Here is a 15,947-nt window from a genome sequence, read left to right on the forward strand (position 1 = left end):
GTCAATAGTTTTATTTGACTTACCAAACTCGTCTTGATTTTTTTTCTTCAAATTTGCAGTTCAAGCCTTTTCATAATCATAAGGTTAAAGATTAATAATGTAATTTTGAGCATAAAAAATAGTCAATGCCTTATTTTACCTAATACTTTCAAAAATATCTTCAAATGATAGATTTTTTCAGATAAATGTTAATTGATTTCTGTACTATAAGAGGTAAGTCGTTTTTGATTGATTTTCCTAAAGAATGAAAAAAATGGTGTTACGAAATTTTAAAATCTTGTTACAATATATTGCTGTGGCTAAATATAAAATGAGTTGATGATAAAATGCCAACAGTAATATGAATTTCAGAGGTTAAAAGTGTGTCGATTACTTTAGAAATTTTACAAAACACTTATAAAAAATTTATCAGCCTTCGCGTAAGAAACAATTTATGTAACACACCACCGACAATAAAAGTTATCTTTCATTTTATTAAAAATATACATCTTCAAGATCAACTATTCAATAAACTGTATGAAAGTTTAAACTCTTACCAATTAATCACGTAGAGGAAAAGAATCAAGGATCAGAGATCCAAAGTTTGAGGCGGGTGCTGCCTGGACTTTCTACTGTAAGGAAGGAAATCTTCCTTGAAGTAAATGTTCTCTTCTACGTCGGTTTTAAAGGACGGATCGAGATTCAGATCAGTCAAAGCAAGATCTGCTTCAAAAGATTCCCATCGGCACAATCCATCAGAGTCCCAAATATCAGGATCTTCGTCGTCTAAAATAAGGCTCTCACCAAAATGGTCTCTTTTTCTGAGATCCAGAATGAAGTCAGTAGTGGAAGGAGTCAATATGGCACTAGGAGAAGAAGGAGCATCAGAATTGTCAAATCTCCTCGGAAAAGCGCTGTCTTCTGAGTTCTTTTCGAGACTTGTAAGAGACACGAAGTGAGAAGAGAACGTTTGAGAGTATTTAGAAGATTCGCCCGAAGGAGAAATGTTTGGGGGAGGGGTGTCAGGGGTTTTTGTTCCGTTTTGGATATCATTGGCATTAGGTGCAAAGTCAGTACTGGTAGCATCATCGATTTGATTGATGGACTCCTCGTTAATCCTACAGCTGAGTATTTCGAAAGACCTCATAGCGGTTCTGCACTCTTCTTCAATAACCGATCTGTTGTTAGTGTACGACATGGTGGATAGCTTGGAAATGGAGTCGTAGACTGCGCCGGTTGAGGCGAAGCTAACGGAATGGTGTCTGGTCTCGCTAGGGTCGGACTGGCGGGCCTCCAGGGGCCTGTGGGCGCGGGCCTTGTTCAGCAGGGTGGGTGCAGGAGGTACCTGGTGCTGCTGGGAGTCCAGAGTGGCCTCGGAATAGCAGCCCAGTGGCGCTGGGGACTCCATCGGGGAGCTCAGCGGGGTCCCGTTGGAAGAGTTCACCCTAAGTCTGCGAAAAATAAGACGAAAATGTAAATAACGTATAATAAATGACCTCATTGTTCATTGAAGTTATTTGTTTTTCCTTATCAATAATTTTATTTTCCTCACAGGGTCTGAATTTATTTATAAAATATGTCGGATTACAATAAACAAGGATAATCATGTTCAATTTCTTGAGTTTTCAAAATGTTATCTTTTCATGATGTACTATTTATGTGTGTTACCGCTTCACTGAGCATTGTCTGTTCCAAAACGGTTTGAAACCATATAACATTAAAAAAAACATCAACACCTTCACCAAGTTTATCTCTGTAAGGTTGTTCCAACTTTTATTCAATGCTTGAAAGATTAATGCTCGGCCAAAACAATGTATATATTGTCATCTCTATCCAAGGCCATCATTACAGGTTCTAACCAGAATAACATCAACAAATGTTTGTTCAGCATCTAGGTTAAAGTGGTGAAGTGATGAAGTGATGAAGTGATGAAGTTGTGAAGTGATGAAGTGGTGAAGTGACGAAGTGGTGAAGCGATGAAATTATGAATGGGTTATCTTACATTTGTCTCAGCAGCAGTGTCTGCCACACAGCTTTGAGGTCCGCGGTAGGTGCGCGCAGCACGAGTGTGCGAGTCCGCGCACGCACCGGCGGGCCACACTTCATGGTGGGGCTACTGGCACGGCCGGAACCTACGCCTATCCTGAACTCGGTGGCTGTAATCAACATTTAAAGGTTAACCACAACACATACATTTTATTTTGATTAAGACACTCCTAGCTAGGGGTTAGTAGAATTTAACACATAATCGATAACACGCTTGATTTGCACACTGCGAAAAAACTCTTATTTTATTTTTCTGTCATCAAAGACAATTTCTGTATTTCTATTTTGAGATTATTTGACAGTGTATCTATCACAAGTATGTCACTCTTCCCTCAGAGGGGCGATTTCTACAAGGGTAAGGAATTAACATTAATATTACAACTCTTTCGATGTCACCTGAAAGAACTGAAATCCCAGTTAACGAAAAAGTTGTTAATTTTAAAGATAATGACCATTCCTTAGCATTAAGAAAAACCGGATTGGTTTAGATAGCAAAAACCCCCTTGAAGCCATTTTTGTTACAACTGTAGTTGAAAATGTCTTGAAAAGGACGCCAATAGATTTTTTACTCCGTATTTGAATTATGCAACACGAATTTCTATTGACAATGAAATATACACCATTTTCTAGACAATATCTATTCAGATGCCAAGTTGAAAAGTAATTAAGCATATGAAATTCCCTCTATAAAAAAAATAGCTATAGATGTGATGGATTATTGATAAAGGCTCATTGAAATGTAAAACATGAACACAGATATTGGAAAGAACGAATAATTGCTTTTTCAGATTGTAGGCAAACAGACGGAGTTCACTCAGATTTCGGGAGTTTTTGCTGTATTAAAGAATCAAGTTTTATTAATTATTTTCACAACAATCGCTTAGGCCTATTAATTATAATTTTTTTGTATTATCGAGTTCCCTCTGTCATTCTCATTTAAATATCTCCCTTTCAAACCATATTCAGTATTTTTATTTCATTTTGCCTTAACTCTTAAATCCTACCACTCTGGGAATGTAATTATTCCTACCGCGGGGTACTGAAGTACCCCGGGCAGAAAAAAATAAAAGAATATGATATTTAAAAAAATATTATTTGTATTATGGCAAAGTAATAAGAAAAGACAATAAAATTTATTAATAAAAACTAATGGACATTTTTGTCGTCACATGAAGGACAGATTTTGTATTGATGGTCATCACAAATATGGCGGCGAAAAGTGTTACAGACAGATCGAGATTTTCTGTACTTTGTGCGCGGACAAAAACAGCAGCGACCAGGTTTGAGATTATGAGGAACCGGCCTGTGATCTTCACTATGAATATTCAAGACTGCATGAATAGTTTCTCTGATATCCCGGGGTAAACTTGGCCATTGAAATTTTGCTCTCATATGAGAATATATGAGTGCCATTGACAAACTCTTAAGAAATTCACGCCGCTTAGTTATTTTCTCTTTATCAATGTTAGTTGGCAGCTTGAATAAGACCCAAGAGTTGACAACAACGGCATTTAGCAACCCGTAGAAGAGACACATGGGCCACCTTCTGGTCTTCCTGGACGTTGAGTACTTCTTACAAAGTTGGTCGAACACATCCACCCCGCATTTGGTTTTATTATAGAAATGTATTCTTTCTGGAAGGTACACTTCATTATCCTTGTCAGGGCTGTCATGCATGGTGGACAGCATGATTACAACTTTCTTCTTAGCTGACTTCAGAGGACAATACGGCAAAAGTGTGAGAGGTCCGTCGTAGGCAAACATTGAGGTGCATCTTTCTCAATTTTTAGTGTCCAAGTATACACGAGGAATTTCTCGTTTATTCTTCTTTACAGTTCCAACTAATGTTATCCCTTTTTCCAGTAACTTCTTGGCTGTGGGTATAGACGTGAACCAATTGTTACATGTCAGGTTTCTGTTAAGACCTTATACGGGAGCAGTCAGTTCCATAACATTATTATGAAATTTTCTGTACAGAACTACTGGAGAATCTAGCACATGAACCAAGCGCCTGTCTTCTTCATTTATACCAGCCCCATCATTGTCAGGCACTAAATACTCTTCATCTCCTTCCACTTGATCACCGTCTTCATGAGATGGGACTTCAGAATGGTCCCAGAAATCCTCGATAACACCGTCGGGCTCATTTTCTGAATCTTCTCCTAGGTTTAGCTCTTCGTCGTCAGAAACCAACAAAACAGCTGCAATTTTACCCCCCCCCCAAGATTTCGAGTCTGGAATTCCATATCTGAAAACAATACAACACCTCATTACACTGCATACACTGTCATTACATTCATAACACATTATTAGTCCATGAATGTCTCGTTACTGGGCGCAGGCCCTTTCTATCAACACTGTACTCTATCCATTATCACAAAGTAAAGTAAATCATAAATAATGTATGAACTTACCAGAGAGGTGTCGATAAACAACTTCAGTAATTCAAGTATAACTGGAAGGAAGAACTAACACTATTCCTACCACGGGGTACTGGGGTACCCCGGAACACCTGTGGACGCGACTGCACTTGCCGGGAGGTCACGGCTTTCCGACGTACTTACGCGCCATTTATCGAGAGTAGATTAGCTAGAGCGTTTTTTGCAACAGTGCAATATTGTCAAAATTGTTGATATTTTAAACACCAGGGGGGTACTCCAGTACCCCAGGTAGGGTTTAAGAGTTAAGCTGTGACCATCTTCTAACTTACGTCTTTTTCTAATGCTAAAGCAGGTCTCCGCTATATTGGCTATGGGCAGTGGCTCCTCGGTTATGAAGAGCACCCTGTCTCTTGAGACGGTGGCAAACAACAGCAGGTCGGAGAACAATAGAGCCCAATGCGACCTGCAGCTGCGACCTTCCACCCTGAACAGGTCGCCTCCGAATATCCATTGTCGGCCGGGCTTGGCTAAAACGAAGGGCTGGAACAAACATGCATTATATTTTATAATTTTTTTTAAATAAACGGGCATTTTCGCCAAAGTTTGTACATTGAATTTTTATCATGTCTCACCATTACAATTGGTTTTTTCGTATTTTTGTATTACAGAATATTGAAAAGTTAAATATTTTTAACAGGGAAATGTATTAATTTACTTTATTTAACTACTAAAAGGCAGCTCTTGTACCTGTCCAAGTTTCAAATTAATTATGTTATTTAAATATCAAATTTAATAAAGTCGGTGGGAGTGTGTATTGTCAATAGTTTGCTTTACATATTTTGGGAAATAATATACAATTTTACGCAAGTTTGGACCATCATTAAAAAAGACATTTCTGATGTAGAATCCGTGACTACACTTTTTTAACTCCCCTTGTAGGGGCTTTTATACAGGAAAAGTTTGTAAAAATATTTACAAATCTAGTGAGAAAATGTTACTTTGTTTGAACACTGTATACTTTTTTATATACGCTGCCCTATTTCGGAACAACCGTTCTTATAATATACTAACTTGACATTACAAAACAATGGGTGAACATAATATATTACTAAGTGTTGAAGTGGGGGTGGAAACGTTTCCAGGAATTAGTGAAGAGTGGGGAGAAGAGATAGAACGGACGATGAAAGATAATATGTAATATGATAATGAACTCATAATTATTTTCTTTATTTCTAATGCTTATTACTGGAGGAACATTTAATACATTTTAGTTTATATAAACCGTAATGAGTCAATTTACGGTCTTTATCTTTAGCGTTATTATTTCTTGTATAAAAAGCAATTACTATTACGTGTTCATTTTTTTGTTTATGCGTAACTGAATTGCTTTAGCAACAATCATTTATATTTATTAAGTGATACATTGAAATATTGAAGATGTCCACTGACTATAATTATTATTACCCTTCATTATCTGGGCAATAAGGAATACATAATATTATGGTGGTTAGTCTCAAAAATTTTGCACTGAAAAAAATCCTGTTTCCTAATAATCTGGTATTGGTGGAAACATACTCGTAAGTGAAACGTAAAATAATGGAAACGGAATATATAAAATGATAAAAAAACATGTACAAACTTTGAAAAAAATGCCCAAACAAGTGAATATCGAAGCAGAAAGCTTGTTTTGTAAATAGACCACAGAAGTTTTGTAAATATTGCAAGGTCGGGATTATTCTCTGAGGAATTATGTTATATCGGAACATGGCTCGTAAGTTATAAGCACTTATAAGTCATTGGCATGCTAACATGCAAATAGCGTAATAACCATTCGAGCGATTTTTGACATTTTATGCCAAGTTTGTAAAAACTTTTGAGCGTTGGCTTGCCATAATGTACCAAGTTTATAGAAAGTAAAAATATGGAATAAACAGTAAAATCTAGGTGGCTTTAAGCCTCAGTAAGCAACTTCATATGTTTCCATATTAATATTTTGAGGAATGGTATTAATTAAATAATATGGTAAATGTATATACATTTTTTTATAGAGCGGAGACGGTTTACATATAGTTCTCATGAGCACTTAGGCCATAGGCCCATTGTGCTATCTCTCATTTTACCTCTATTCCTTTAAGGCTAAGGACTCACGGAGCGATTTTTACCCGCGCCCGCCGCGGTTGCGGGCCCGCAGCCTTTGTAGAATGCAGATATTTATGTAAAAAATTAAAGCACATTTCACGACGCGTTTTACGCCCGCGGCGTGTGCGATTGTTTGCGGGTCCCGCTGCACCGGCGGTTATCTTGTACCGGCGGGCGCGCTCTGCGATCGGTTGGCGGGCGAGTTAGTGGAACTCAACTGATCGTTTAACTGCCCGTCTTGCAACCGCCCGGCTTTCGATAATCAACCGCCAAGATTGCGGGCGATAACCGCAACCGCGACGGCTGCGTCACCGCAAAAAAGTCTGGTCTCGTGAGTTTTGAAAATAAAACTCCATTCCGCCACCGCAGCGGGCGCGGGTAAAAATCGCTCCGTGAGTCCTTAGCCTAACAGTCACCCGGTCCCTTTTATGAAGTTCACTAGGGTTGTCATTGGATATGTGGCTATATCTTCTGGTTCCACAATGTGTATTCCCAGGTCTCATTTCTCCTCTCCAATCCCCTTTGGTTCCCTGAAGACCCCAAAAGGGAAGAGAGCCTCATCTCTACTCTCCACTCCTCCTTGGTTCCCTAAAGGCCCCGGGATGGGAGAGGGTTTCGTCTCTTCGTAAATACAAGTAACTGGTAGATAGTGATCGTGGCAGATAGAAGCAATTTTTTGGGTAACTGATTGAACAAATTGCCGTCTTTTCAAGTTCACATCAAAACATTGGCAATTGTATGGTGATACTAGATTGATTGTGGAGGAGAATACACTTACTTTACATCTCGTAAACACTAATCTGCTTTCCAAGTCTGCTACTGATAACAATGGTCTTCCCTCACCGATGGGACCCATCAGTCCAGCTCCAGCCGTTACGTCATGATAGGCAATCTGAAATAATTCACAATCATTGAAGAAGAAGATAATACTGACAAATTTAAACGAAACATGAATTAGAATAAGACACATAAAATAAAAAAAAGATAACAGTGTCAACTGGGAATCGAACCCAGGATCTCCGTCTTACCGGGACTGAGTATTTATCCACTCGACCATTGAGCCCAATTATTATACGTCATTTTGTCAATCTCATATTTCTTATTCAGAATAAACAGTATTAAAAATTCGGAAATACAAGAAGCAAAGGCTTTTTACTAGCGTCAAGCGTCGTTTGGCACAGGGCCGGCCCTGATTCTTTTTCCCCAATGCAGATCACTTCCTGCAATTAATTTATTTCCGCGAGAAAAATTAAGTCGTGCAATGTTTATTGTTTATACGCTATGGCCGATAATAATAATAATTAATGTGTTAGCACTTTTTTCTCATATAGCAGCTATCAAAATGCAATTAATAAATAGCCCTAATCCTCTCTTGCTCACACCTAATACGGCATACTTAGCCCTTCTGCTACTTACCGAATGGCGTACCACAGACGGCCTATATAAGTGAGTGCACGGCTTTGAACGAGCAAAGATCCTGAGCCGGTCGTAGGCTCAAGATCTGATACTGGTAGCGAGATGTGTCGTCCCTTCTAGAAAGGTCTTAAAGAAGTTCTAGGCTCGACACTTGATAACTGATAGGGGGATGTGTCGTCCTTTTCAGTAAGGTTGAAGAGTGACTAAAGTAATTTTATATCTTTCATAGATAGATAGTATTACGTAGTCAACTTTTCTGAGAATTTTCTTATGTTCGTTATAACTGTTACATACTATTGTTTAGTTACTTTAACTTTTGTTATAAATTTTTTGGGGTTGTGATAAAAAAAGTTGTTATAAACCGTGTTTTCTTTTCGTCAGGATAATAGATTATTGCATGATACATTACAAATATAAAGTAATGTGTTTTTATGCATTTCAAATATCCGATCTCCTAACACGAAGGTGGTGAATAGAAGCTTTGAAAAAGGTTGACATCGATATTCTTCTATTCTGTTACTTTTATTTTGATCCAGATCGAATTTTTTTATGTGTATTAATGTGGCGGTGTAGTTTAAGGATATTTAGTTGACCAACCTGCAAATCAGCGACCAACCTCGCGAGCGCGCGCTGATCGGGGTGCGTGCTGGGCACGGCCGTGTTGGCAGCCCGCAGCAGCCGTAACAGTTCCCGAATCTGCTCCAAAGGCTTATGGATGAGCTGCGTGACATCGGGCCGCCGAGAGGGGATGGCGGGCTCCGTGCAGAGCCGGGTGAAGGCACCGCCTGACTGCCGGGACTTTTGCACCTGAAACGATCACCATTGTTTGATAAGATTCTATGGAAAAACAGCAAAGTGGAGGAAAGTGACAAAGAAAAAAGAGGTCTAACCAGTGGCGGTTTGTATCCCATTTAATTGGGAGTTCAATCGGAGATTGACTAACTAACCTTCACACCGCCTCCTCGCAGGGGTAGGCGCAGCGGACGGACCGCCAAACAACTCAGTCTTTGCACACACACTCCTTGCCTCATTCACTTTCACATATACTTTCATGTTATTTCGACTCTTGACATGGCCCGACTTAAGTATGGGGTTCACTTTTAAAAAAAGGCATACATTCCCATGTAACGAATAACCTGTTTGATAACAATAATTGAAAATCTCCTACTACCACCACAGTACGCGGAAAATGTTGCTTGCGTTGTGACGGAGGACTTAGCCAGCCGAGGAATTGAACACACTACTCCTGGGTGGGACACAAACGCGATGTCAACTCAGCCAGCGACTGGTGCTATGATCGTGCCATGTCTTCCTCGTGCGTCCCCGAATTCTTATACCAGGAGATTGTAATTGGAGATTAAAATCCTTCGTTGGTCACATTGTTTATGTTTTTCCCTGGATATAAATGAATTTCACCACCAAGCAACAAGGTACAATTCGGCGATTCCTTAAAACGTCTAAATATAACATGAACACCAACGGTACTGAATGTCTGTCAGCCTATAAAAACATTGTTATTAAATCTGTATGTCTATCTTGATTTTTTTTGAGATTCATTGTTATTAAATCTGTATGTCTATCTTGAGCTTTGTAATGTTTATAATTTTCAATGTATCTAAAGTTATAGAAATGTGCATCCTATAGTTTACTCTGTTTGTTGTTTTTAACTTAATATTTTTATACTCGGTACATTTTTAATTGTTTTATCTCTTCTACTCTCTGATTATATCAAATGTATTATAATTGTATCATATGTAAAAGCCCTAATTGGGCGTGTACAAACAAATAAATAAATAAATAAATAAATAAGGCTTAGGATCTAAGGAATGTAAGGTCGTACGTTACAAAAAATAGTTTTAAATACCAAATTTACATTTTACCCAAGAAATTGTTCGTTATTAACATAAAAATTTAACATCTTCAGTAATTACTAACCAATATTTTAAAATTTGGAAACACAATAATCACAGGAAAGAATCGAAAAAATCTAATAAAATACGATTCCGGATAACCAATTATTTTAATGGTGTTCTGTTTAATCCATTTTAATTTTGATACAGCAAATATACGCAGTGAGCTTTGACTTTATATGAACGCTGCACAACCTTTTCTCGATTTTCTATGTAAAGGAATTCATGTTTTTCAAATGTTAATGTTACTAATATATAAATAAAAACCATTTTGAGAATCACACGAAGTTTGTTAAATGTTAATAATATATTAATAAAAACCATTATGAGACTCACACGAAGTTCGTTAGTAAATATTTTTTTGTAATTCGCACTGTTAGTATGTATAAACTAACAATACATTAATTTCTCAATAATCTATGTTATAATAACATCAATATAAATTCAATATATACAATTTTCACAAACCACAAATACGGTTAACATTTGCCAAAGATTTAAAGTTAATTTTTCTGATTCTGATTGTTCTCAAAATGTATATTTTAATTCAAAAGTATTCAAAGTTTTTTAAATGTAAACAATCTATAACAGCACATACCGAATCGGTTCTGACTGGCAACAACGTCATTATGGCGGCTGTCACTGTCGTTGCCAGGCGTGACGTCAACGCTGCCATATTCACGAATAAAAACAAACATGTCGTTTTGTCGGAAAATCAAAAATGGCACATTTTAAAAGTTGTTCGCAAAAGGAAAAATAATATAAAAATACCGTCATCAAATACCGTGCAAAAAATAATGATAATACAATATGACAAACATTGTAAGCTAAGTTGTAAATGGGCACTTTAGCGTTAACTAAATAAATGTTATTATTATGCATACCAGAACACAGTCTGCTCTCTTGAGTCCGTTGCAGTAGGTCTTGTACATGGAAATGATTTGCGGCATCTTGGACAGGTAAACGCTGGCCACTGAGTGGAAATGGATTTCACCATCTTCCATGACTAACTGCTCCAAGATGTCTTCGGATAGTCTCAGGAGCTGAAATATTGATGGTATCGTCGCTTGAAAAGTTGCAAACATAATGTTTACAAAATGTAATTAGTAGTTTCAAAATAGTTTTTTTACTAATTAATGTGGTGACAATATTTTTTAAACATTGTCTCACTTTATATCACAAGTTCACTAATGTGTTTAAGTGATCAAATATCACCTACGTCCCACAAGTAAGGTGTCCTTGCGCAGCGCAGGACCGCGAGGAATAGAACCTTGTCCATCGTGGACATTTTAAATTAGTTTTAATGAGTGTTGCTTTGAAACTCAATGAATAGCTAATTTATTTTATTATTTTCTTGTTTCAATTTCTCTGTAAATAACTTGTTTTCTTACATTCTATTATTAACATTTTCCATGTTTATAATATACGCCTACACATGCTGTTAAAAATATGTGAGATATATTTTATGTAATAAGTTAGTGGAACTTTATTAAGGAGGAACCTTTGTTAAAGAAATTTTACAATATAACATATGCAAAACAATAGTAAAAGCTAACATTAATATTATTATTATAGCCTTCTTGTAACCAAATTCCTAGTTGAACACATCTACTATTTCTGAGATAGTATTACCAACTGCATGCAATCTAGATATAAGAAAATATTTAAAGTCTTGATATTGTAGTTGCAATTAAACATAATTCTTATCGAGTATTTCTAGTTGGTAAACTGTAGTTAATTAGGCTGAGTAAATCAGGACTGTCTATAATACCATAATATAAATTAAGTCGGAAACAAGTAGCCTTCTATCTTAGAGTTTTAGTCATTTTTCATCAAGTAATTTGGGGCCGTTCAAGTATTATGTAAGCACTATAGGGGGGCAGGGGGGTCTTTGCTTTGCTTATTTTTGATGACATGGGGGGTGGGGGGGTCGACATAGTGATTACGTCAGCACTGCTCAGCAGTGGTTATTTTTTTTTACACATTGGCAACCCACACATTGTCTATGTTTGAAAACCGAATACATATTCGGGGATTCCCACAAAATTAATACGTTTAGGTACTCGCTTAAAAAACAGAATACATTAACAGAAAAATGCATATAGGTACCAATTTTTACGTAAGCATGGGAGGGGGGGGGGGGTAAGAGCTTTGCTTACTTTTGGCGACAAGGGGGAAGAGGGGGTAAATAATTGTAATAAATCTGCTTACGTAATACTTGAACGGCCCCTTTTATGGTTTCTTTGTAGATCGAGTTTATAGTTAACATTTCTAAAATTATACATGTTTTCAATGGAATCAGAGTGAATTTAAAATCAGTGGACCAGATAGAAGAATTAATTATATTCTATTTGACTTCGAACTAATGAAGAATATAAGATTTTTAATGTTGAAATATTTTTTAAGTCTCTGCCATAACGGAGAATGAAGCAAATCATTTTGAATCCTTTGTTTGTTTTTATATTGATGTGTGAAAGAAACATTAATTTTAATGTTAATTTAATGACATAAGTAATAATTTAATAATATATAGATATCATAAAGGATTCATAAGCTATTCCCATAGACAATATTGTCTGATCTAAAACCAATATTTACCTCTTCACAATTTTGAAAGAGCAGCTTGTGTTCCTGAGGCGTCAGGATGTCAGTTCTCCCAGCCAGCGGCAGAACGAATCTCTCAACTCCGAACTGCATGGACTGCGCGTAATGCTGTTCGCGGAGAATGAGGGCGTGTAATGCGCGTCCCATCTCGCTCGGACTTCCTGAAGTTGTGGGCGCGCCGAGGGCTGATAGGCTCTGTAAGTTAAGCTTAGTTCAGTTTTGGAACATTGGGTAAAGTGGTTTGGGATTGACTCGATAGATGGCAGTAATGAAAATGTTCCATGAAATTATTTTCTTCAGTAATGGTTGTGGATTAATTTAATAGATGGCAGTAATGCAAACTTGATTATTTTCTTTTGATGTAATGTAAGTTTTTACAACAGAAAAAATATAATAATGTCTATAATTGTAAATTTTACCAGTGTTTAATCAGAAAGTGGTTTTCAGTGATGGATCGAAGGTTTTTGAGGTATGAGAATGACTCAACGAGCGCAAAGCAAATATTTTACTTCATGACGGATGGTTCATGTTTCAATATATCTTGGTGGTTTTTATTTTGTTATATGATATAATATGTGCGTTGAGGGCTTGCCATGTACTCAAATTAAGCAAATTTTGCCGTAATTAGGTGAAATTAATCATGTCGAAGTATTTCTGAGTATAGGCAAGTGGTAAAGGTAATTAATTTCATTTGCTTGTGTGAGGCATAGGAATTGAAAAGTCTTTTGTAAATTAGCGACATCGGGTGCTATTCAAATTGATATGTAATAGATCCCACTTCTCCGATCTTGTCTAGTGTTGTGAAAGATCGCGTTTCAATTCGGAACCAATGCAATACCCACAGTACCTACGCCTGCCGAGAGTGTTGTTGACATGGTTTTGAATGCTTTTGATTTGGAACTTGAGTATGAGCTTTGAGATCAATTCAAAAGATGGCAGAAGTAATAATGTGAGCTTCTAATGAATGGTTTGAGTCTTTGATAATTAAGTTACCAGATCTTTTTACAGATGTCAGTAATGTACCCTTTTCAATATTTTTTCATTGAAGAACTAAATAAATAATATTATAAATTATAACCATAGACATATGAATATTAGTAGACCTGCCCTAAGTGATTAAAAGCGTATTATCCCCACTCCCCATACCGGTTCCATTGGAGCCGGCTGTGCTCGCGTATGGCCTCAAGTGAAATTTGAAAACGTGACGTCATCATTCTTGTGCGAACTATGGTCGAGGCATCATCGGTTCATTTTACGAAATAACACGGCAAAATGTTGACTTGTACTATGAAAACTTGTAAAAATAGATGTGAAAAAGAGAATAAACCCAATTGTCGTATTACATTCCATATATAAGCATTATTTTACTTTATTTTAAGCATATTCACATCGTATAATATGAATCAGTTGTTACTATCACATCGAGAAACGTCTGGACGCGAAACACAAAGCTGGTTGGTTGCTGGGAAGTAAATTATGAACATTTATAAGAGTGTCTTAACTAAATACTTAAACGAAATATTCGACTCTGAAAATGGAACCGAATTTTTTTGCCGAATTTGGACTTCGTAAATTTGTTCATAACGTGGCGAGTAATTTGCGCTCCCATGTAAAAATGTCTATTCATTCAAAAGCAGATTTTACTTTTAAGAACTAAATGGTGATATTATAATGCGAGATGCCTATTTACTGTCAGATTGATTTATTGACGAATCACAGTCAGCCTTACTCCCTTCGTTCTTCAACAGTTGATTTTACCCCTCGCCATTATCTTCTCGTCTATTAATTCCTATGTCTGTGATTATAACGCTTCCAAGTATTGCTGAAAAGGAGCGAAACCTGAGACATACGCACAAAGTTTTCAATTATCTTTTACAGCACTCTTCACAATTCAAGTTTATGGTAACACTAAAATCTGAAAGACTATTTCAAATTTTATTTTTACGAATCTCGCATTATCTTTACTCTGGATGAGATGCGAAGTCGTTACAATGTAGTTTTTAAAAGTAACAATGTTCATGGTACTACGATGAAGTGTGATGAAGTAATGTGATGAGTGTATGGTAGAAAGTGACGGGGACGCCCGAGGAAGACACAAATCAAATGATCTGTGAAATTCGTGACTTATTTAGACATATTCACGGTTAACAATAATTTTCATAAACTTTTAAAAGAAAATACAAAGCGCTGCGTTACGACCTTCTAATAGTCCGTCTCAGTTTGTGCCGTATAGACACAAAAATATTGCTATCGATGTACCGTGTATTAAGGCGATGCCATACGTAGTAATGCAAAATCATGTGTTTTTGGTTTGAAAATTTGGTCGCCTAGAAATGTTTCAGATGCTTTAATTAAATACTGCGAGTAGAATACATCTTTGCCTTTGAAATAATTGAGTATTTTTTAGATAAGTCTTTTTATAAGCCCAGAATAAAATAATGTAAAGGCCTATGAAAACTGCTTTAAAGTTCAAAATCTCCTACTTACGAACCCATTTTCGGTTGTGATTTTATTGTATAATGTGGCAAATTAAGTTATTTATAAAATTATCGGAAAAAAATTAAATATTTATGCCTGAACATCCACAAAATAAAATAAAAGGCACTTTTTGGCAATGTTTTCTTCTTGCATAAATCAAAACAGGCGGATGGTGTTAAGCGGGAATTTAAACCTTTTCGCCATCTACGTAAAGGTTGTTATTGATAGCGGCTCAATTTAAAATACTACACGACGTAGTGCATCGCCTTAAAAGAAACAAAATTAACCAATAAGTTAACCTCGTCTTAGCTCTACGACAACCAATGAATTTTGCAAAGGTATTTTATCTTGGGTACAGAACTGACTGTCACCCATCAGGTTTTCAGGTTAAAAAGGCTGACCTTTTTACTGCATTTGCTTATGGGTTGAAAATCTAAGATTTTGTATACCGATTTCTAATTCTTCAATAATTTTAGTATTTATTTTAAATTTGGAAAAAGGAAATAATACATAAAACATGATATGAAAATAATAAATAAAATAACAAAAATAAAAATTCTACACATTTATTAATGAAAAAGGAACACAACATAAAAAAGGAAATGACAAAAACGTATAACATCGATGTAATAAATAATAAAAACTAATTAACAGAAATGAAATAAAGAAAATCTTAAACTAATGTGTTAAGTACAACAAAGTTCATTATTAAGTCAATTGTACTTTAATAATATCTGGTAATGATTGATGACAAAAACAATAATGAACGAAGGTGGAGAAACCGTTGATTATTCAACTACGGTATTTTATTTACCACCCGAGCGATTTTTGTCAAATAATATGGGATAAGCGGCAAAATCAATATAGATTCATTGGCTTTAAATTGCAGTAAGCAGTTCATGTTATGTTTTCCACACAATTTTTTTAAGGGATGATGTTAATTAAATAATAAGGATAAATGTATATAAATATATATACAATCAATTGTTCGAGT

The 15,947-nt window shown here is 36.2% G+C and overlaps 1 protein-coding gene across 1 annotated transcript in view; it reads right to left on the reverse strand.

Moving 5' to 3' along the window:
- Positions 1–15,947, reverse strand: part of PsGEF (Protostome-specific GEF) — an 88,537-nt gene that overhangs the window by 26,185 nt on the left and 46,405 nt on the right. Inside the window, exons 8-14 of the mRNA XM_089643391.1 lie at positions 12,470–12,670; positions 10,756–10,914; positions 8,559–8,768; positions 7,324–7,437; positions 4,736–4,946; positions 1,982–2,135; positions 1,325–1,430 (exon numbers count right to left, since the gene is read on the reverse strand). Of these exons, the coding sequence (XP_089499517.1) occupies positions 1,325–1,430; positions 1,982–2,135; positions 4,736–4,946; positions 7,324–7,437; positions 8,559–8,768; positions 10,756–10,914; positions 12,470–12,670 (1,155 nt within the window). The remainder of the gene's footprint in view (positions 1–1,324; positions 1,431–1,981; positions 2,136–4,735; positions 4,947–7,323; positions 7,438–8,558; positions 8,769–10,755; positions 10,915–12,469; positions 12,671–15,947) is intronic.

The sequence above is a fragment of the Hesperophylax consimilis genome, chromosome 19 (genome assembly GCF_061612785.1).
Source record: "Hesperophylax consimilis isolate HC1 chromosome 19, BYU_Hcon_1.0, whole genome shotgun sequence".
Classification (NCBI taxonomy): domain Eukaryota; kingdom Metazoa; phylum Arthropoda; class Insecta; order Trichoptera; family Limnephilidae; genus Hesperophylax; species Hesperophylax consimilis.